Genomic DNA, 21,743 nt, shown 5'->3' with positions numbered 1-21,743 from the left:
GAGAGCCAAATGATTATCCTACATCCTAGGTGTCAAACTCCAGTCCTTAAGGGCCAGCTTGTTTTCCTGTTTATCTTCCCAGGCCTACCTGCTTCTGAATATCAGGACCAGACGTGTTTTGCTAAAAAAGTAGCTGCAAAGGTAGAGATAGAGGAGAAGCAGGACACAAGTCCTCCAGGACTGGAGGTGTACTCATCTGGCCTACAAACCACCAATTTAAGAAGCTTGTTTTGATTATTTTTTTTTTGTCTTCAAATTATTCTACTGAGCGGCAATTCAACAGCAGTATCTGATTTCTCCGATTTATGTTGTGCTAGTCAACATCAACAATTGGACAGGAGTTTCAAGGGATCATTTTTATTTTAGAAAGCAAAAACATTGAAAAAAGGTCAGGACTTTTATCATGCATTCCTCAAGATGAATGGTATTGGAGTAACATCAGTACACTCACTCTCAAAGGTCCATAGTTGGTCCATTTTTTGTAAATCTTTGGTTTTGCTGGGAAACTGAGCCAGGTTAAAATGTACTTTTTTAAATGTATTATTTGTATTGGGCATTTACTCAACAGTGTTAGTTGACGGGGAACTAGTTGCGTACTCACAGTTTAATAGACATATGTTTAATTTAAGGACATCTAGAAATGAAACAGCTTTCAGTTCGGCATTTGTTTATTGGTCTCTTTTCATCAAAGTTTTTTTTTCCTCTATTACATCCAGAGGACATAAATAGATAAGTAGGCAGAAATATTTTCCTCTCACAGCAATAAAAAAAAACTTAATGTGACATTGGCAGTATGGCTAAGAATGATGCAACAAGTGCAAGGCAGACAGACTTATTGGTATGCTTTCTTTCAACCGTGCCATGCATCCAGTCACAGCCTACCAGGATCAACGGCTCACACTGCCAATCATCGCGCTGGAACGCTCTTACGACGAGATTCATGTCCTTTGAGGGAAACAAGAACTTGGAATTCCTTGCTGATAAATATGTGTGGTTGTGCTGCGTTTTTAATGTTGGCAAGTGAGTGTAAAATTAAGATGTGAACCGTTTTCCCATTTCAGTGCGGAAACACATGCGACGGATGTTTACACCCAGTCGAGTGTAACCCACAAAAAAAACACTTGGCAGACACTTGTTTGGAAGGAGGGAACTGGCTCACTTCCAGAGCTCTTTGCCCCTGAGTCTCTCTGTCACATGAGAAGGAAACGCCACAATCCCAACCCCGAACCTCGCCCTTGAATGTCTCACGTAGCGAGTCGTTGATGGGATCCTCACCGCAGCAATATCTCCTCAGCCATGCAAGCTGCAAAAACATTTTAGTAAATATTAAATTATCGAGTAAATATTGAATCCTTGATTGACTTACCAACTCAATCTCAAGATTGAGCTGCAGTGAGGAGCAGACGCTCATGAGGAAGATGATAGGATTACTAAATACTGCTCGCCTCCCTTACTTGCTCCCTTTGGACTCTTCCCCGGCAGGGTGCTGGCAGGGTTATTATTCTAATCTGAATTAAACAATTCGACACAACAGGGACCTGGTTGTTTGGACAGAAAACCTTTCGGAGGCAGATGGCAAGGACCTCAGGCCAAATCTGTTGAACTTTTCTGAACTAACCCGTTTAAGGGCTGAATAATGCTCTCTCTTTAGGCACATTTAAAAGTTTGCTTTAAAAGTGTTAGGAGGCAAAAGTTGTCTTTGAAGAACTCTTTTCACGAAGATGCGTGATGGAGTTTAGAGGAAGATTACTTTTTGAAAATGCAAACTGTTTCCAACAGCTTTGAGCTGAATCACAAACCTAAATTGTTATCGTCATGTTAACATCTCACTGCAACATGGGAGGATTAGAATAAACACAATTTCTTATCTTTCCTCATTCCTTTTACAATGATTGCTAACACTTTACACACAATTTTCTGCAGTGACAGAAACACTATCATGTCACTGTGACTGTAACAAGCATTGGCTTGTCTTCAAAAAAAGGTGGATGTCATAATTTTGTATTTTATCATTCACAATTGGTCAAATTTTGCATTCAGTGTCAATGCTTTACTAACTTCCTATATTTTCCTCACTAAAAAACATATTTGAAAGGTTTAATTAATTTTTAAAAAAAAGAAAGGTTGCCTTATAGTCCGGAGTGAGATATATTTTTGTGGTTGTGTTTACTGATGTCAAACACATTTTGAGAGGTACATTGCGCTTTGTCTAAATGTTTGCTTGGTTGTTATTGAGAACAGGGTAACGCAGCTAACATATAGAGATGTTGGATTGTTTTTGTTTACTTGTTGCTTACAATTTTGGGACTTACAGATATTGTGAATGCACTAACATAGCTAACACTTTCAACGTGGTTAATGTACAGAGTGTTAAAAACACATTTTAGAGTTACCGTGGATGTAACAAATGGTTTGTCTTGAGTGGGTTAATTCCACCAAAAGTATTATAACTAGTTACTGTGTTCCTTGTACCTGTGTGTTTGTCACTCTGTCCGATGGTACTTAAACTTACCATGTCCACCTAGCACGCGACGATGAAGCGTGCATGCAGACTGCTGTGGCCCATGGGGTTAAATTTTGTGTCAAAATGAAGAAAAAGAGCCATTGATAACAACCCAGAGTTGTCTTTGGTAAACCCCAGAACACAACAGGGAATGTGACCCAATTACATGTTGTTGTGTCCCTTTCGGCATATCCCCTCAGGGGTCACCACAGCAAATCAGCTTTTACTGATTTGCACAAGTGGTTTGGCAGAGTTTTTTACCACCCTACCTGACACAACTTTGTATTTTACCAGGCTTGGGACGCGCACAGGGAGACCTAGACTTTAGCCCCCTTGTTGCTACATAGTTAGGCCACACTGGTCATCACTGTAAATAAAGTCTGACTGACTGATGGACTCTGACTCTTTTGTCTCACAAAATGCGCCATATAATAAATGCGCCTTATAAGACATAGACCGCTCATTGACGGTGTGCCTTAACGCACGGGAAACCAGGGTTTTTTTCCAAGGAGCACGATGAGTGTGGGTCCTTGGACAAGACCCTTCATGCTACAACTTAACTATGTAGCCTCAAGGGGATTCAAATCTGGGTCCCCCTGTGCCAGTCCCCAGCCCGGATAAAATAGAGGGTTGTGCGTGAAAGGGCATTGGGCCTTTCTAGACCATAAGAATTTATTTTTATCACAACCGCTGGGCTTTCTTTGGGAATATCCACCTGTTCTGGAATTCTGGGCCACAGAAAAGAAAGCCTTCAGTCAAAAAATTAAAATGTTCCTGTGGTACATTTTTTGTAGTTGGAGGTTTCAGTTAGTCACATAACTTTCATCCCATTTGAAAAGAATGTGCTAGAATAATACATATAGACTGCGAGAAATTGCAGTCCAAAAGCAGCAGTATGGTCTTTTGTTGTTAAATATGAACAGACAGCATCTCTAAAATACGGATGATGCCCTTTGTATGGTGCTTTGTACTATATTTGTACTTTCTTTTTTGTTTTGTCACTTAAGTGATTAAGTCGATTGTTTTTCAGTTGTTAAAGTCTTTATGGTTTGCTTTCAAAGCATGAGCACAAATGTCGAAATAAGAACAATGGCCTCCTAAAACCATTAAGATGATTGCATAACGTAGGAGCTTCCCATAATAATAAAAATCATATTATCATTACTGTAACCCACACTGTTTGACTTGTGCATAATCACAAGCTGCACATCTTTTGAATTAGCTGCTGCAAACAGATTGCATGTATCGTAATGTTCCTACTGATGTAAAATGGCCACTGGTTTTTAATCAACATAAAAGGAGGGCTTCATACATCCTAAAAGCAGCATTGATGACAGTCTTATTAAAAGTCAGCCATTAATCTGACTTATTACAGATTCTGCCCGCACTGGATTTAAATTAGATTCCCATTTGCATTTGGTTTTAGGGGGGTTTTAACTGAGATCTTAAGATCTGCAAGTGCGCATTCACTAACTCCAACAAGATTTCTGACCTTGTATGAGTGACTAAAAGAAAAAACAAGAAAAAACAAGAAACACCCTTGATGGCAGGCGTTTGAAGTCATCAGAACTCAATTCTAACTGACTCCAACATGACAGACAGAGAGTCTACATTCCTGCAAATCTTTTTCAAGAATCTTTAAAAATGAACAAAAGTTTTCTTTTGACTGAAACGGGAAAGGAGGGGATCTGTTCTCAACCATCCCTTTTGCATCAGCCTTTTAGTCAGGCTAATTCAGATCACCAGTATGCTCAAGTTAGGGTTATCCAATCACAACTTAGAAAGTTTTAAGGTACTCAAGAGCTTTAAAAAGACTAAAACAGCAAAAGGCAAAAAAAACATGGTGGTTCAGATAAGCTGTGTACTTGATGCATTATTGACATGCCGTTGTGCATCATTTCTATACTTTTCAAATACAAATCATGGGATATGAAAAAGTAAAGAGTTTTTTTCTGTTTGTTAATTAGTGGGTAGCAGTTGGGATGCCACAATTCTTGGTTTAAAACTGAACCCTATGTTTCATCATTGAACGGAATCATGGCAAAAGTAAATCCTTGAATCCCTACTGCATACTAGTGTGTTTACATTAAAAAGAGTCTATTTAAACGCATTCATCTGCCCGCTTCGGCCTTTCGGGTTCAAAACTCTCGAGTCATAGTTTTTAAGTCAGTTTTCAACGTACAAAATTTACAGCAATGGAGGGCGCGTCAAACGTTAAACTAGTTGAGCTTTGACCAATCAGAAAATCTGTTTTGGTAATGACATATGGTGAGCTTCCTTTTCAAAACACGGAAGTGCCAACCGGTTGAAAATTGATCATGAAGGAGAAAACAGTAATTTTGTCGTATAATTCCCGGCCAAAATTATACGACACCAGGTTGTAAATTAATCGGAATAGCGGTTTAAAAGAAAAAGCCTGGAGCAAGATTCACAGGATTTGCACCGCTTTAACATTTTCCACATACTGTGAGTCCATGTGCCAGAATAGCAGCTCACAGCTCAGTGTGAACTCCATATATACATTCAAAAACCCATCTCCAGCATGTTCTCGAACGCGCCACACATGGCCGGTATTTACATAGCATAAGAAGGATTTATTTCCTATTGGCTTATAACATTACAGCAGGGTTTTTCTTTATTGCTACTCGCTTATAACCAAATACGTTTGTTTTGTTTTTTGTTGGTGTTTTGTAATACACAAATCAAATAACAACCAAAATAGAACAGTAACCCAAAAAACGAGGTTTAAACCAAATAATGGGGAAATTGAATTCCTGCACTCCTGGTTAGCAGCAATTGCAACCTAAACTTCCTGTATCATCAACCAAGGTCAAATGGTTGTCATTCGTGCACAATGATCTAAATGTATACTTCTACATTTGATTATGTCATGGTTTTTATCTATTGCTCATTTGTATCACTAACTGTACTTAACCTCTCCCTAAATCGTTTATAATTATTTCATGGAATACAATACCTTCCTTCGTTATTGCACCACTATGTTTATTCTATATTTGGTGTGAATGTTTCATATATCCTGTAAATTTTCCTACCCACTCTTTTATTTTACCTTAAACCTTATGGCATTCGGAGCAAACAGCAAAGTAAGCATCTCATTGTACAGGGACACCCGTCTCCTTGCTGTACTTATGACAATAAACTCCTTTGAATCCTTTGACTACTTGAATGAAAATGACTTCAGATTTAGATTCTTTATTTGTCCTTCGTGTACCAAATCAGAAATGCGAACCGAACGAAATGATGTTGCCTTGTCCACCAAAAAATAGTCCTTAGACAGCACAGTGACAGACGCAGCACTTTGGCAGGTCAAGAACGGGTTGCAAGGTGGATACATATTAAATAAAAACAATAAATACAATAACTATGGGATTTTGTGCAAAAAGAAAATTCAGTGTGAGTTGACTTGTGCTAGGTAAAAAGAACAAGAAAAAAAGGGATGGACAAGAAAGTAGTTGAAGTATTTAATGTAGTTAATGTATAAATTAGAAAATATTCATCATACTAGCATCTGTAGAGCCAATCATTTGCTCCTATTTGTGCATATTGTCTTATATTTGAAGATTTGAATTTGTTTATATAAGAAAATGAACTTTCTGGTTGGAAGCTAACTACATTTCATTGCCTTGTACACATGCAGTAATCGTAAATTTGAATATTATTTGGTCTAATCTAACCTCCAAGAAGAGTTAGAGAAACAATAACCTTCCAGCTGATGCTCAGCTGACGATCTTTGTGTCTAGTCAGTTTAAATCTCGAATAAGGAACGAGTACAGCGGAGAATAGCCGGAGAACACGCAGGGAGGGAGCTCTTAGGCACCAGGATCGGGTAGCTCTACTGCTCTGGTTTCATCCTTTAAGTTCCCTTATTGAGGTGTCTTGATTGCTTTTGTTCCCTTTGTTTTTATTGCCTGAAATAAACTAATAAACCAAAAAAATCATGTATGAAACGAGAGATTCCTGGATTCTCTGAAATTCGTGCAAATAGATAGCACCATTCGTGCACTATCTATTTAGAACACTCACAGTGAATTCTCAAATTCTAAACCAATCCAGAAATATGAAATATTCCAATTCCTCAAAAGCTCAACAGGCTTCAAAAGGAAGCAATTTTCTATTGAATAGACTTACATAACCACCTTGTTTTAAAGACTTTTCCAATGGTTTGTTATACTATTTTCTTTCCATGCCAAGTGTTTTCAATTTAATAGAGCACAGATTTGTGCATCATCAGGAGTAGTTTTATTTTGGCTGGTGGAGATCTCTTGAGAGTAAACCCTCTTTTATGAGAACACCTTGTTCTCATTCACATAACTCCAGCATCTTGTTCTCTTTTTTGGATAAGACTGATTACAGTTGCAGGTGAGGCACCTGATTGCTGAAATATCGTGTCTGGACAGTCTTGTTCCTCACCCAGCACCAATTTTCCACAGACAGTAAACTACCAGAGGAGACATATCTGCATCATTCTCAATAGCCCTGTGCTGCACAAACAAGCAAAGAAAAAAATAGAAAAACATTAAGTATTATTCCATATTAGGTTGAGCATTAAGTGGATTCTTCAGACCTTTTAAAGGCTTAATTGGAAAGTGGTCGCATACACAAGTGTTTTCTCTACATTTATTAGGAAATAATAAAGTCCTTCTATACTGGAGAGAAAATGAGTCTTATTTGTGTCACAAAAGCACTCTATTAAGATTCATGTAAATGTGAGCAGTAACATCACACAATTTACTATGTTCCCTGGCACTAATTAAAGTCCACTGCTTGGAGGGGCGGTCAATCAAACTTAAAGGTTTTATTGTTTAAGTTTGCTGCCTCAAAGGTATTCTGATAGAAGAAATTGCATTTTTTTTTTTTGGTAATAAAATGTCTTTCGGTCACAGCTGCTGCCCAGATCTCCGTTCATATGATACTGTTGCATTACTTATTTAGTGCAGATTATATCATGGTATTAAAGCCGGTGTTTAAAACGACTCAGTACTTGCAGGTTTCTACATTGTTTTAGTGCTGTGTAATCTAGCGTACTCTTCAAAAAGTATTTTCAAAGATAAATTGTGTTCACAATATGGTGCTCATTATTTTTTACCTATCAAATTTATTTCTTATGAACCAAATATGAAAAAATAAATTTTAGCCCTGTACAGTCCACCTAACCAAAGACTTAAAAGATTTTTTTTTTTTTTATTAAGACACTTTTTAAACCATTTAATACATTCCACAAAGAATTACTATAATAATTTTTTCAGTATGTCTACTATCACTTATGATATGTTGGGTGATTTGGTAAGTATTTGTTTACAACAATCTTAGTTTAAAATGCAACAACATTGACACTAGTGCTCATGAAAAAAAGGCCCACATTTACTCACTTTCAAAATTGATCCATATATTTTTAACATGGTGTAACTGGATACTAAACAATAAATCATCAACATTTTTTTTCCATTATTGCAATACAACAAGTAGTCATTTAAAAAATAAAAAACAATGAATAAAGTTTTAAAAATTAGATAAAACTTTTCCCGCCAAAACTGTCACGAAAGCCGCCATTTTGAAATGAGCCCTTCTACCGTCCCTAGTGAAAGGATTGTGCAGGGCAGAAAATGTAGACCAAGTTCTATCCAATGGGTTTTTAATGGGTTTGGATCATGCTAATGAGAAAGGGGTCTAAGAAATTCTTGTCAAACATGATACAAATGTATATAAAGGGTTAAGAGTTGTTTAGAGCACAGCTAAAGTAACATAAATTGTAAATATCTGACTTGAGGTAATTTGGGTTTTAATTAATGTCAATCACTGGGTTCTAACACCATATAATCTATTTTATTGCTGCCAGCATTTACCATTAGATGAAACAGCCATCATTTTGAATGTTTACACCAATTAGTACTTTATTTTGATCAGGAGTTAGATTTACATTTATGTTCTGTCCGTTCAGACTAATTATTTTGTTAGATTTATAGTATCAAGTCATCACGACATCTTGTCATACAACAAGTCTCATGACAACAAGTAACTTCTTCTTTAACAAGGTAATACGTATCCTTTGAAAAGACAAAGAAGAAAAAGAATACATTCTGGGACTTCTTTACCTATATTTGCCATCTCTGGCACGGTGGCGCTGTAGGGGCCTTCGTCAAAGACCGGGGGGTTGTCGTTGATGTCCTGCACCCGAATCAAGAATTGGGATGACGGCTCCAGAGCTCGGTCCGTCTGCCTGTCGATGGCTGTAGCGATGAGGCGGTACTCATCCTTCTCTTCGCGGTCCAGTGGCTTGGTGACATGGATGTTACCTGTTTTCTCGTCGATCACAAAGACAGAGCCGGCCCCCTCGCCTCGCAGGATATACTTAGTGCGGCCATCTTTTCTGTCCATGTCAGTGTGGAGCTAAAGGGCATAGAAAGTGGGGATGAGTGGCAGCCAGGAACAAAGAAGGAGCATCGACAAAAACATGTACGTAAAATAATGAAGGGTTTATGACAGAAAATGCATATGTAAATATACATTTGAGGGAGGTAAACACTAGTTAAAAACTAAGGTTGTTGTTTTTTCTATGGAGGAAGTTGGTGAACACAAAACAAGCAGATTATACTCAGTGTGCCTCAAGGATGTTTTGAAATTCAACACAAGTGGATGAAAGAAATGTTTAAAACAGCTCTCTATCAAAATCCTGCTGTCCACTTTTTGTGCGTCATCTGTAAACACACAAGCATTCATGAACTCCATTTCTCCTCTCCAGTCCTAAAGCCCTTATCTAGTTCTCAGCAGCTGTGAGCAGTGACAACACACTGAAAGCACTAAATCAAAAAATACAATCAACAGTAGATCAATCATTTATTCCCTGGTTAATAAGTGTGTATAAATAAGAGAGAAGGGGCGCGTGGCGGTGGGACATTGGGTATCGATCTCAGCCCCATGTTGTATTTTATTGGATCAGTGCCTTGTAGGATGGCAAAGCTAGCAGAGCGACCGGCATCCTCTCATGCAGGGAAAGGTAATATCAGCTATCGCTCCACACTGTCCTCTGCCCCATGAGAGATAGACAAGTCAGCGGGATGCAGCAACCAAATCAAAATTCAATCTCATTACCCCTTCACCTGTCTCAATCGAATTGCAACTGTGACCAAAAAAAAATATCCAGTACTAAATTAAGCCGCTCTAACAAAAAGGTCTGACATTGGGGCTTTTGATGGAGAGAGGACAGGGGGAGAGTCTGCTATGCAGGATAGGAGGTTTTAGCTCATTGATGCATTTGTTGCATGGCAACAACTAAGCAGATTGGCTAAATGAAGAGAAAATGGATGCAGCAAATTGAAAAGTTAATTTTCCATGCTGATCGTTGTATTTTGTTGAAGAAAATAGCATGGATGTGGCAGCGTCCATAGGCACAGAATATGATAAGTGTGTTTTTAGCTGAGAAAGCAGTCAGAGCAAAATGTTGACAAAAAGCAGCGCGGCACAAACTATGAATGTTAAACTCGAAAAAAGACAAAACAAGGGTTTCAGTTTATTTGCAAGTGAAACTTGGTGTGAATCACTACAGTGTGATTAGAGATGGACTATTCAGTCAGCTATAAAAGCTAAACAAGAAAATCGGTAACCCATTGATACAAATATGCATCAAATCACTTTGGCTCAAAAAAGATTTTTGATAACTGCACGAAAAAAAACTGGCCCATTAGAAACTGTAAGCCAAAAATGTTTATTTTCTTCTTATTTTCTTATAAAAAAAAAGAATGAAAGTATGAAAAAGAATTATAAATTTGCTACATTTATTTTTAAATGTACTACCCACTCAAATATAACAAGTAGTTTTTTCCCAATAAATACGTTGACCTAACTTAAAATTTTTGAATATGAGAAAGTCAGCAATATTAGGTTTTACCAACTCAAAATTCCACTTTGTTTATTAAACTACAAAAAAATGCTTGGAAAATGTTTCCTTAATTTTTCAAGTATTATAAAAGTTTTTTTTTTCATTTCTTATCCCGCTTGCAGACTGTCGAGAAAAGAATCAAAAGCTGAATCTCCAGTTGTGCTGTCAAGAAGTCAAGGTCTGTGCTGGTGTGGAAAACAGGAAAGACTTTGATTCTTGAGCGTGTCAGACAATTCATTTAATAAGCCTTAAGACTGAACACAGCCAAAATTATTGGTATTGTTGGATCTGACATATTTTTCTGTCAAAAATATAATTACTTTGTTTCTTTTGCACTGCTCACCTGCAACATCAGGACCATTGACTGTATAAGAAAACTGGACTGAGTGAGTGTGACGTCACCCATTGAAAAAGGTTTGATTCAGTCGCGAGATACCGCCATTTGGAGCCAAGCGACGTCGGTAAGCAGTGATTGGTCCAAAATTGGTCTGAGTCTTTGTTTCTGTGGCAACTACAGCCACCAATCAGGAGTTCGTTGGAAGTCCACACCCCTACCACTGAAAGACAATCTGTCAAAAGTTTGAGATGGGAGCCAGCGGGCATCACATGCAGTTATTGAGGCGTCTGATTGGTCAGTTTATAAATTGTCTAACTTGCAATAAAGAAAAAAAATCATGAAAAAAAATCAAGTTCATTTTGAAAAAGGTATCAGAAGAAGAATGTTTATTCTGAATAGAAGTCTATAGGCTTTTGGCTTCTTGGGGCCAGTGGGTACTTCCTGTTTGGAATGCTAGGTTGGAGGGGGTCACTCAGTCCAGCTGTTTTTCCGGAATCCGGTTTTTTGGGAGTTTTTCCTTACCGCGAAGGGGGGTCTAAGGGCAGGGATGCCAGTATAGCTTAGTCAGTTTGTTAGTTCATTTTAGTATTTTACTATTGAACTCTTTGTATTCGTGATCCTTTTGAGTTCATGTTTCACTTCGAAGCCCATCGAGACGACTGTTGTTGTGATTTTGGGCTATACAAATAAAATTGAATTGAATTGAATTGAATTGAGCTCTCATATAAAGTCAATGATCCAGACAAAAGTTGTAGGATTTTTCTTTCTATTCTTTGATGAATCACAATAGAAAACCTGTAGAGAACTTAGAAAAAAACTTCTGGTGTGTATTGTTTTGTTATGGTACAACATTGTCACCGCAAACTAGCTAGGATAATATTAAAGCAAAATAAATTAAATAAAAAGTACAAAAACTTTTTGTTGCTTTGCTTCTATTCACCAAAATGTGCTTAACCCTAAGGATTTCTGAACAATTTTTCATACACATAACCTAATTAAACTCCTTTAGGGATGCAAATAAGCAAACTGGTAAAACAATAATGAAATAAAAAATGAATAAAGCGTTTTACATAGAGAGAAAAGTAGCAGTGTGAAGCATCAAAACAAAAATCATTCTGAATCATTTAAATAAATATTTATTAACTTTTGTCTTTACTTGTTGAGAAAAGGAGATTTTTTAAGCAGCTTTTTGTATTTTCTTACTGTTTCCACAACCAGCAACTCACTGAGTTGGAATCTCTGAGTTTAGTGATGAGAATATTCTAAGACATTTCTGCATGTTAAATAGCAGAGCTTTGATCCTCCAACCCGAGGCACATTTATTTACTATCACAAATAATAATAACCAAACATCTCCCTTCAACATTTTGACACAACTTTAGGTATTAATATCATAACTCAGGATATTAAAGTTCACATAATCTACACTAGGATCAAGCAGAATTTTGGTGGATGTGTCTTCGAGGTAACTCTGTTATGACACAAATGCCATTAAACCCTTTAACAAGAGCTGTCTACATGGGGTAAACTAAAGCCCAAATAAAATCTGTTAAAAAGCTGTTTGTGTGAGGATTGTGCCCTTTCGTTTGTGTGTTTCTTTGTTGTTGTTTTTTTGTTTAAAGCACTGAATTCAATTATCTGTCTATATTTAAGTCATTGATCCTTTGTATAGGTGTCTGGTTTTCACAGGGGCGGAGCTAACAATGTTTTGGTAACTTTGAAAGGCCAAAATGGAAGGCCATTGCTGATGAATGGATCAAAAATACATATTTCTTACCGTTTTTTGTTATTAATGTTTTCATTTAAGGTCTTCTGCTTTTTCTTTCTTCATATGCTTTCTGAACTTGTTTTTGTGTATAAATGTTTTTGCAAACATTTATTTATTTAGGTAAGGAAAAAAATAATATTTTTTGCCTTTGTTTTCACAGTATTTTCATGTTTAAGTTTATTTATCAAACATTGAAGTTCCAGCCAAAAGCCTGATCTCATTTACCACTGGATCACGACAGTTATGGTTCAAAGTTAAAACTCCAATAATATGGGATATTTAATCATTTAAATGATTATATTTTGTTATTAGTCCATATTAAGACTTTAAAAAAAAAACTTTTGAAGAAACTTTTTAGTGTTCAAGCAGCTGGTTGATAAGTTTAGTTAAAGTTTTTTTTTTTTTTTTGATGATTTCAGCACAAATTCATTTTTAAAAGTTCACCATAAATTCCTCTTTTTTCTTTTTGTATTTACTCATTATTATTAGAGCTTTTCTTTATATGTATTCACTCTGATCATGTGCAGTGCTAACTTTTTTTTTTTTTTACGAGTGAAATAGCAAAAAGTCATCATATTCAGGACTGAAGCCATGACACCAAATAATGAAAACCTTATATCTTCAAAAACTTCCACTTCTCGTAAAATTTAGATTTGCCTTAGCTACTAACTAGCAATTGGGAGTTATACAACGCCGTTCCCAAAAATATTACTCCTCCATTGATACATTTTTCCCTTTGAAAACAGGTTTTGCAGACGTCACGCCTGTTAGTGCTCAGCCTGGTATCACTTACCCAGCCAGAGTTTAGTCAGGGCTTTTCCTATAATAAAATTGTGTTTCATCTCCTCACTGTTGAATTGCATAGACCGTAATCATTCCCTTCCTCATTTGGTTGATCATTTATTTTGACAACTATTTTAATACATGCACCGCTAATGTTAGGTTAGGGGTTGTAAGTTAATGGTAGAGAGTGCAAACAAAGGAATGATGGGAAATGAGCAGAGGTTTCATCCGCTCACAACTCAGAGGCGAATTTCTAATGACCTCCTGCTGCTTTGCATAAACAATATCCTACAAAACGACAAGTTGTTGTTGTTTTTTTTTCATTATTTTGTCGAGAAACGGCCTAATCATAATCAAAAGACCACCGGGAAAGGTTTGAAAATAGATCAAAAGATGAATCGGAGAGAGAAAACGAGGCAAATATGTACATGTATGTGTTTTGATTCAATAAAGTTTTTTTTTTTTTTTTTTTTTTTTCAGAAAACGGTTTGATTTTTTACCTTGCAGTAAGTTTAGGGCCTCTTTTCATTCTCAGAAGAGGCCAACTGGGGCCAATTGACCAAAACCTCCAACTGGTCAGGACCACCACAGGAGCCCGGTTCGTCTTTCTCCTAACGAAGAGCCATTAGCAATCAAAGTCTTAACAGCCCCACCGCTTAATGAGGAGACTTAACGAGCTCCTTAATGAAGAACCCGGCCATCATTACCACAGTGAGAGGTGGCAGTGCTGATTGAAAGCACCGCTAAGAGTCATTCCAAAGCAAAAAAAGAAAAAGAAAAAAGAGCCCAGCCTAAGGATATCAAATCCATTTAAGGATGACCTCTTACCCCTATCTGTTCCTTCAAGATTAATATGAAAAGTATAATAGGGAAACGCAGTTACTCAGGTGTAATAAGTAGGAGTATTTCATGGCTTCAGAAGTGAAACAGCCTAGAAAAATAGCCATCCCAATATTTTACACCTGCTTTTTACACTTCTTAGTTATAAAATCCCACATTTCAACAGCTTAACAATATAAAAAACATTGGCGACACAAGTAACTCTATTGATTGGAGTTCTCTGCTTGAAGAATAATTTACCCTGATAAGCCTCCATTTTTGTTTCTGCTGATGTGTATGCAGGAGCCAGCCTCTCCAGCCTCCTAAATCTCCTCAATTATTTATATTATCATAAGGTAATATGCTTATACTCATATACTCAATTTCACATTTTTGCAATAACCATAAATCATGAAATGAGGGAGAAAAGTACTCTCTGCCAACCTCTAAATCACTTAAATAACTAATATCCCATACACACAACTTTGCATTTCTGCCGCACAATCAATCATAAAAACACCAAGAAAATGTTTCTTTTTTCACGGCTATGCATTAGCCTAATGAATGTGGATGTTTTCCATGCAAATTCAGCATCTGTGTGTGTGTTTGTGTGTGTGTGTGCGGCTGCCCGAAAAAGGAGATGAGGTTGCACTAGCTAGAAAACAAGGCGGCGTGAAAAAACAGCGGCTGGCGGCTCACATAAAATGCCAGTGGGCATGCAGAAGCAGCGCAGGGCACCACTGAGCCCCGTGATTGGCATCGAGGTTCAATTCCCCCAGCACATCAGGGAAAGTTTGCAAGGGAATGCAGGCAGGTGTGAGAATATCTCCCAATCTCTTTGGCAAGCTTGCGCGGGAGGTGGGTGGGGGAGCTTTTCATCTCTCCTTTTGGTGACTTCAAAAGATCCAGAGGCTTATGGGACAACCACGAGCCAAGGATGTAAAGCTGGGGGGACAGGACCAAACCTGCCCTGTTAAAACAGTCAAGGGATGTCAAGCAGGGCAGAGGGGAGAGGGGTCAGCTAATCGATTTGGAGCAGGTCCCACCAACTCAGAGAGATGTCGAAAGAAAGAGGCCGATCAGGCTGGGAAATTAATTTGGGACAAGGCCCATATGATTCCAGTGAGGCTGTTTGAAATGAAACCGTGCCTGGTGGCCAGCTTACCTCCTGCTATCACATTATGAGTTTTGCTCCAAGGTATGTGTAGCTTTTGCATGTCCACCTGTGTATCCCCAAATGTGTGACAAAATGATATGTAATATCTCCCCAGATCAGCGGGTATGGAGGATGATTCCCTTTTTAAAAAAAACGGCTACCTATTTATAGCCTCTATGAGGATAAATATAATGTTTTCAAAAAAGAAGCAATGTGAATTTTTGGAGTAAATCATTTTTCACAGACTCATTATCACCTCAACTTACTATATTATATCGAACTGCAAATTGGGATTGTAAAGTCTAACTTCTCTTATGCTACGTTCACACCAGGCTCGGAAACGTGAGTCAGAGGGACCACTTCTGATGAAAAGTCTATGACAACCAATGTAAAACTCTTCAAAACTCTCGTTTCAGTACCTACAGTATGTCTTTCAGTCTTTTTTCAGGCTCTCGGTACAAAACACACGGCCATTTAGCCAGCATTGAAAGTTTAACCAGATCTTTGACCAATCAGGGTCTCCGATTTGGTAGTGACGTATGGATGTCGTCCTTTTCAACACACAGACGTGACAATTGTTAAAAAAAGTGATCATGAAGGAGCATTAAATATTTGCGGTTTGTGCCCCGAAATTATAGCCGGAACCGGAAGTCTTTGATTGGAATTGGAAGTTCATGTCCCCCACCCCCATTTCGTTCAAAATACTTTCTTTGATTTTGGTCAAAAATGACTGGTTTAACTGGCGCCCTTAACAGTTATTTTTTTCTGCTTTAAGCTTTAAACCTTTAACACCAATGATGTCTCTGTCAAAACCTGCTATGCCCTTTCACACACCGTGACTCCGTATGCAATCATAGGTATGCAACCCATTACAAATGTAAAGTGTTGCATACCAGCGCAAAGATTACGATTTTCTCCACGACAAAAACAAAAACTGATTCACGTTAATCGCATTAAGGAAACGATGTTAATAAAAAGATGACCATATTTGTCCCATTTTAAACTCATCTTGCACACTAAACCTTTTATTCACATTAAAAAGTTTTAATTTAAGGTGCTAAATTTCTCAAATCTTGTGGAATTTCCGCTTCTGGTAAATGATGTCTGGGTGTCATATTATCTGCAACCAGGTCCCTCTGGAATTTGGGGTAAAATGGGTAGATTTGTAACAAGAAAAAAGGAGTTAGCAACAGTTATCGTTTATTTACTTTAAAATGTTTTAATAAAAGTTCTGAAAAGTCTAAAAAACTTGTAGAAATTTCACTTCAAGCTAAGGATGTCTGGGCACCATCATGTCTGCCGCCAGGCCCCCTTTGAATGTTATGACACCAAGACGTTAACAGAGCTGGGGGGAAAAAAGCCTGGAGCAAGTTGCAAAAACTTTGCACTGTTTTGACATTTGGCACCAAGCCTCTTCCAACTATGAGTACATGCGCTAGAGTCCATCGTGACGACCGTATGCTAAAGGCATGTTAAGTGTGTCCTTCAATGCGCATCCCATGCCGGGTGTGTATGCAGCTTTACTCTTTCCTTTTGATTTACGAGAACGTACAAAGTTATATCTACTCGTATTAACGAGACACTAATATGGTTGATCATTTCTAACTGAATCATTCATTCATTCATCTAACCAGTTTTGTCCCTTTCTGGGTCAAAGGGTTGCTGGAGCCTATCCTGGCGACTTGTGGGCGAAGACAGGGGACATCCTGGACAGTCTCTCGCAGGGCTACAATCATTCACCCACACTCACATTCACACCTATGGACAATTTAGAGTAACCCATAAAACATGTTTTTGGACGGTGGGAGGAAGCAGGAGACCCCAGAGAAAACCCACGCAACAACACTGAATCCTAATTTTATTTTTATCTTCAAATGTCTTGTGTGCAAATATATATAAAAAAAATGTGAAAAGCAATCGAACTGCATCAGTTTTCCTTTTTTCCAGACAAGGAATTTGTTAGAATTTGCGAAAAACTGAGCCTAATCTGCCCTTTGAAGAAAGCTGTGTGATGACTCTGAGTTTGGCCTGCCACAACCTCCACTTGGCAAGGCTTCAACACAAGAGTGGACAAGGAGCCAATGTGCGACTGAATATATGTGTGTGTGCTCTGCGTCCCTCGAAGTTCTGACAGCAGTTGACCTGGAGTGAAAAGAGCAAGCTTGAGAGCAGGCCAGGAAGTGGAGAGAAGGTAATCAGGTTAAAGGCCAGCCTTTACGCAGCCACTAATAACCAAAGTCAACACCTCCCTGGGATGGTTGAGATTAGCTCTGACATCAGATGACTGTGCTCTGACTCCCTCCTGGACCACAGTGATTGCTCATCCAGGTCTAAGAGCTCCGGAATGCACTGTAAAACACTTCAAAGACCCACTCTGATGAAAATTGTGTTTTAAACCTGTTTTTTCAAACTCAAACTTACTCAAACTATATTTATTTATATTTCAGTTAAAAACACAAAGCACTTAACATAAAAGCAGATAAAATAGTCATAAAAAATGAAAATTATTAAAAACAAAAAACACAGGACAATCACACACAGATGGGACCCCTCCCTCACCAGATTCCTCCCTCCACCCACCCAGTTCACCCAGTAGAACCCTGAACAAAGAAAGAACTGCAACTAAAAGAAGGTCTGGCTTGGTTCTGCTATGAGCAAACGATATCATGGGGATCCATTCAATCAGCCCACCCAACACAGAGCAGCCTCGAACAGAGCAGAACTTTAAATGGACAAATAAAGAATAGAGAAAAAAGAAGCAGGTCTGTCGGATGTCCACATAGTTTATGTCACAATGTCCATCCCAAACAGAAAACAAAACATGTCTGGTCATGCATTTTTTAGAAAACATGAGCTTAATTTTGAGATTTTTTAAACTTTTCTGACTAGTAGATCCTTTTTTAGCACCCCACAGCAATTCATTGCATCCAAAGCTGAAGATGGATGATTCATTTTTGTCTCAATTTTCCATTTTTCACAATAGCATGAAGGATTTTCCAGGAGTAATCTCTTAAAAAGACTAAAAAAATAAATAAAAGCTTTTTCTTTATAAAAGTCTAACTGTGCACGAATTCTTTTAAAATGTCAGTTCAGCTCCAAAATTATGTAACTTTGTTAAATGATTTGGTTTGGTTCAAACCAAGGGGTCTCGCATGTATCAAAGTTACACAAATACCATATTACAAATGATGGACATATAGAGGAATTACTACAGATTATATTGTATGTTTATCGGATTAGATTAGAATGCATGGATGGAATAAGATTATGTTGCATGTCATACTGCTGTTTGCTGGACTCATATGTGAACTGATATAATGTTTCCTAAAAATCTGTGATTGTATCAGATAAAAGAAATAAACAGCACATTTTGACATTAATTTGTTATAACCCCAGAATATGGAAACACACCACAACAAGGGTAGAGAAAAGGAGGCCAGACAGCTAAGGGTGACTTAGAATATAAAAAAGAAAAAGAAAAAAAAAACCTAAATCCAGATTTACAGTATGATTGCACTAATCTATATCTATCTCTCTATCTATCTATATATCTCTCCATCTCTCCATCTATATATATTTATATATATTTATATACATATACACATACTGTTTTTAAATAAAGTTTTTTTTATTACCAGTTAGTGAACAGTTCAAACTAAACGGGAAAAAAACTGCATCAAATGTTTTGCAGTCTAGAGTGCTAATGCCTTATTGAATTTAGAAAACTGTCTGACTGGTTTAAACTAAGTGAAGCTCAAAAAACTCAAATAACTAATAGTAACAAGTTTATTTGTGCATGGATTACTTTGAATGACATATAAAATGATGCTTAGTTTTCCCGCAATGGAACTAAAGTCATCTTTTACTTTTTCAAGATGATCAAAACTTCTCTTTGAATTCAGTTTATGCGGCTAAATTACACATTTGTTAATCTTGTTAATCTTCTTATCCAAAGTTCATAAAGGTGTGCCAAATTAAGCTACATTAACCTTAAGTTGTCCTTAACGGAGCTTTTGCTCTGATGAAGCGACTGACACACACCATAGAGATGTAGCTTGAAGCTACGTTCACACTTACCAGGGCAAAACGCGTGTTTAAGGGTCACATGTATGTTTTGGGGTGCTGTGGTTAAGTTTTTACGGGCTCCGTGTTCAAAAGACGTGGCCACTGAGTGCGCAATGCAAGTTAAACCAGGTCCAACTTTGACCAATCAGAGACTCGGATTTGGTAGAGACGTATGGATGGCGTCACTTTTTATACACGGAAGTGTCAACCGTTTAAAAAGTGATCATGGAGGAGAAAGTGATAATTGTAGTTTGTTAATTATGTGACGCCAAGTCTTTCAAGTGTATCGAAATGAACAAGCCTGGAGCAACATTCGGGAGATTTGCACCACTTTGACATTTCTCACCAAACGCTAGTATCGGGTGGTGACAGTCCATTGTGAACACCATGAGCTAAATGCACGTTCAAGAATGCGCATATTTTTCACAAGCCTGACGTGAAGCTAGCTTAAGATTTATCTTATAAATCTACATCAGTTGCATGAAACCTTAATATGGTCCACGAACTCTGCAGACGTTTTAAAGCAGCCCTGTTGAATCCATGCCACAAAGAGTTATGGCAGCTCCAAACATCCTAAAAGCTCAATTAGCAACATGCAATGAGTAATTTATAAAGCCAGCAGTTAAATGTACTTATCTTGAACATAAAAAACACGAATTCCACATTGGATCAGTCAGGATGTCTCTTCACCGCGCTCAAAGAAACCGTTTAAAATTGTAAAACTACACCGACCATCAAAAGCTTGTATAGTGTTTCATCCGGGTGTGACTAACACATGCATGCAAATTTGCGCGCCTTCGTCCGACTGCCCGCTCTTCACTCTAATCACTGAAGACGCACACAAGAAACAAAAAAAAACAAAAAACAACACCTTTCAATTTGCAGAGGCACTCAGACATAAAGTCCACACAGAAGCAGAAAACTGCCAGCCTCCGCACAGCAAAGTGACTTCAGAGGAAAGACAGGTTTTAAATTCCGTCTGAACTTTCAATCAAACCCATTCTTGCAGCAACTGTGTGAGTGTGAAGGGGGGGGGGGGACTCCCTTTCATTCTGTACTCACAGAGAAATGTCAAACAGTATTGAAAACAGTCTCTTCTATCCTTCCATCTGTTTGACTTAACACAGCTTAAACACATCAGGAGGATAATTGTTTAGCATTGACCCACCACCGATTCGCCATTGAAGTTTGGTTAGCCTAGATTGCCGTTTAATTCATTTGTGATGTGGACATGTTGGCCTATTCTCATTTGATCTCGTTCAGTTTGTCTCTGGGGGAACCTTGTGTGGCCTCCCCATCAGCACGCAAACACAGAAAAACGCCCGTCACACTCCCACTTGCACACTTCCTAATAGAGTATTCATTATTCATCATTATTAGACTTTTCCTTTAGCACCATAAGCCGTTCAATGCATCCCACCACTGTTCTCTTCCTCTGCGATACATTATTCAAAACAAAACTGTGCTTTTGGCCTCAGAGTATGCAAATCCCCCTTTTGATTATCATAATCAGCTGATGTACGAGAGGCAATATGTGTGTGTTGGGATTGTTGTGTTCTCTTCTTTCGGAGCTGTGCTAACGTACACTTCACATCAGATTTTTTTCTAACTGAGGCGAACTTGCAAAAGGCCACTGGAGGCCTAAATCATTGCTGTACATTTAAAGGGCAAATTGCCCACATATATGCCAGTGCGTGCCTTTGCCAAGGGGAATGTCTTTTGCCACTAGGAAGAAAAAAAAAAAAAAAGTCTTTAAGCGTGTGGGTAAAATGAAAAGTTTGCCTCAACGTAGGAGAATTTTATGCTTTTAATTATCTCTTTATGACTTTGTTCTTGGTGTTAAATCTCGAGGAAAAGACCTGCTCAAAGAAAGAAAAAGTGAAGCCCGTTGAAAGGATGACATTGAATTTAAATTTAACGACGTAAGGGTGTATTCAGACAGGAAAAATCAGTCCGGACAGAGTCCAGACCAACTTGCCATTGGGTCTGTATTTAGACTGGCCCTCGTTCTGACATTTCTGATTTGAACCAAAACTTGTAAACAAACCCATGGGACTAAAGATTACGTCAGCCATTGGCCACAAATTGCAAGACCGGAGCAGAGCAACGGGAGGAGCAACAATAAAAATCCAACGCTTTTCAATCCTCATCGCAATAATTAACTTATTCAGACTTTATATTTCACGGACCAATTTTAAACGCCTGCATCAACGTCAGGTATGACACTTTTTACTTGCTACTTTGGTACGGCAGACGCGTGCAGCAACTCAATTAATGAAGAGACCTGACTAAGAAGGTACAAGTGTTTATGATATATAGATTGTCAGGAAAACAGTGTAAGAAGCAATGTGGAACACGTTAAAAGCAATGTCATGCTTTTAATTTCTTCACGTAGAACAGAAAAACACAACAACA

General features: G+C 37.9%; 1 protein-coding gene across 3 annotated transcripts in view; it reads right to left on the bottom strand.

Moving 5' to 3' along the window:
- cdh24b (cadherin 24, type 2b) overlaps positions 1-21,743 on the bottom strand; it is a 255,290-nt gene that overhangs the window by 113,887 nt on the left and 119,660 nt on the right. For all 3 annotated transcript variants that reach the window (XM_078935508.1, XM_011486562.4, XM_020710942.3), the window contains one exon: positions 8,617-8,911. In XM_078935508.1, coding sequence (XP_078791634.1) covers positions 8,617-8,911 — 295 coding nt within the window. The remainder of the gene's footprint in view (positions 1-8,616; positions 8,912-21,743) is intronic.

Source organism: Oryzias latipes, chromosome 17 (genome assembly GCF_053564925.1).
Source record: "Oryzias latipes strain Hd-rR chromosome 17, Olatipes_Hd-rR_3.1".
Classification (NCBI taxonomy): domain Eukaryota; kingdom Metazoa; phylum Chordata; class Actinopteri; order Beloniformes; family Adrianichthyidae; genus Oryzias; species Oryzias latipes.
This window is presented reverse-complemented; position numbering and strand designations above follow the sequence as displayed.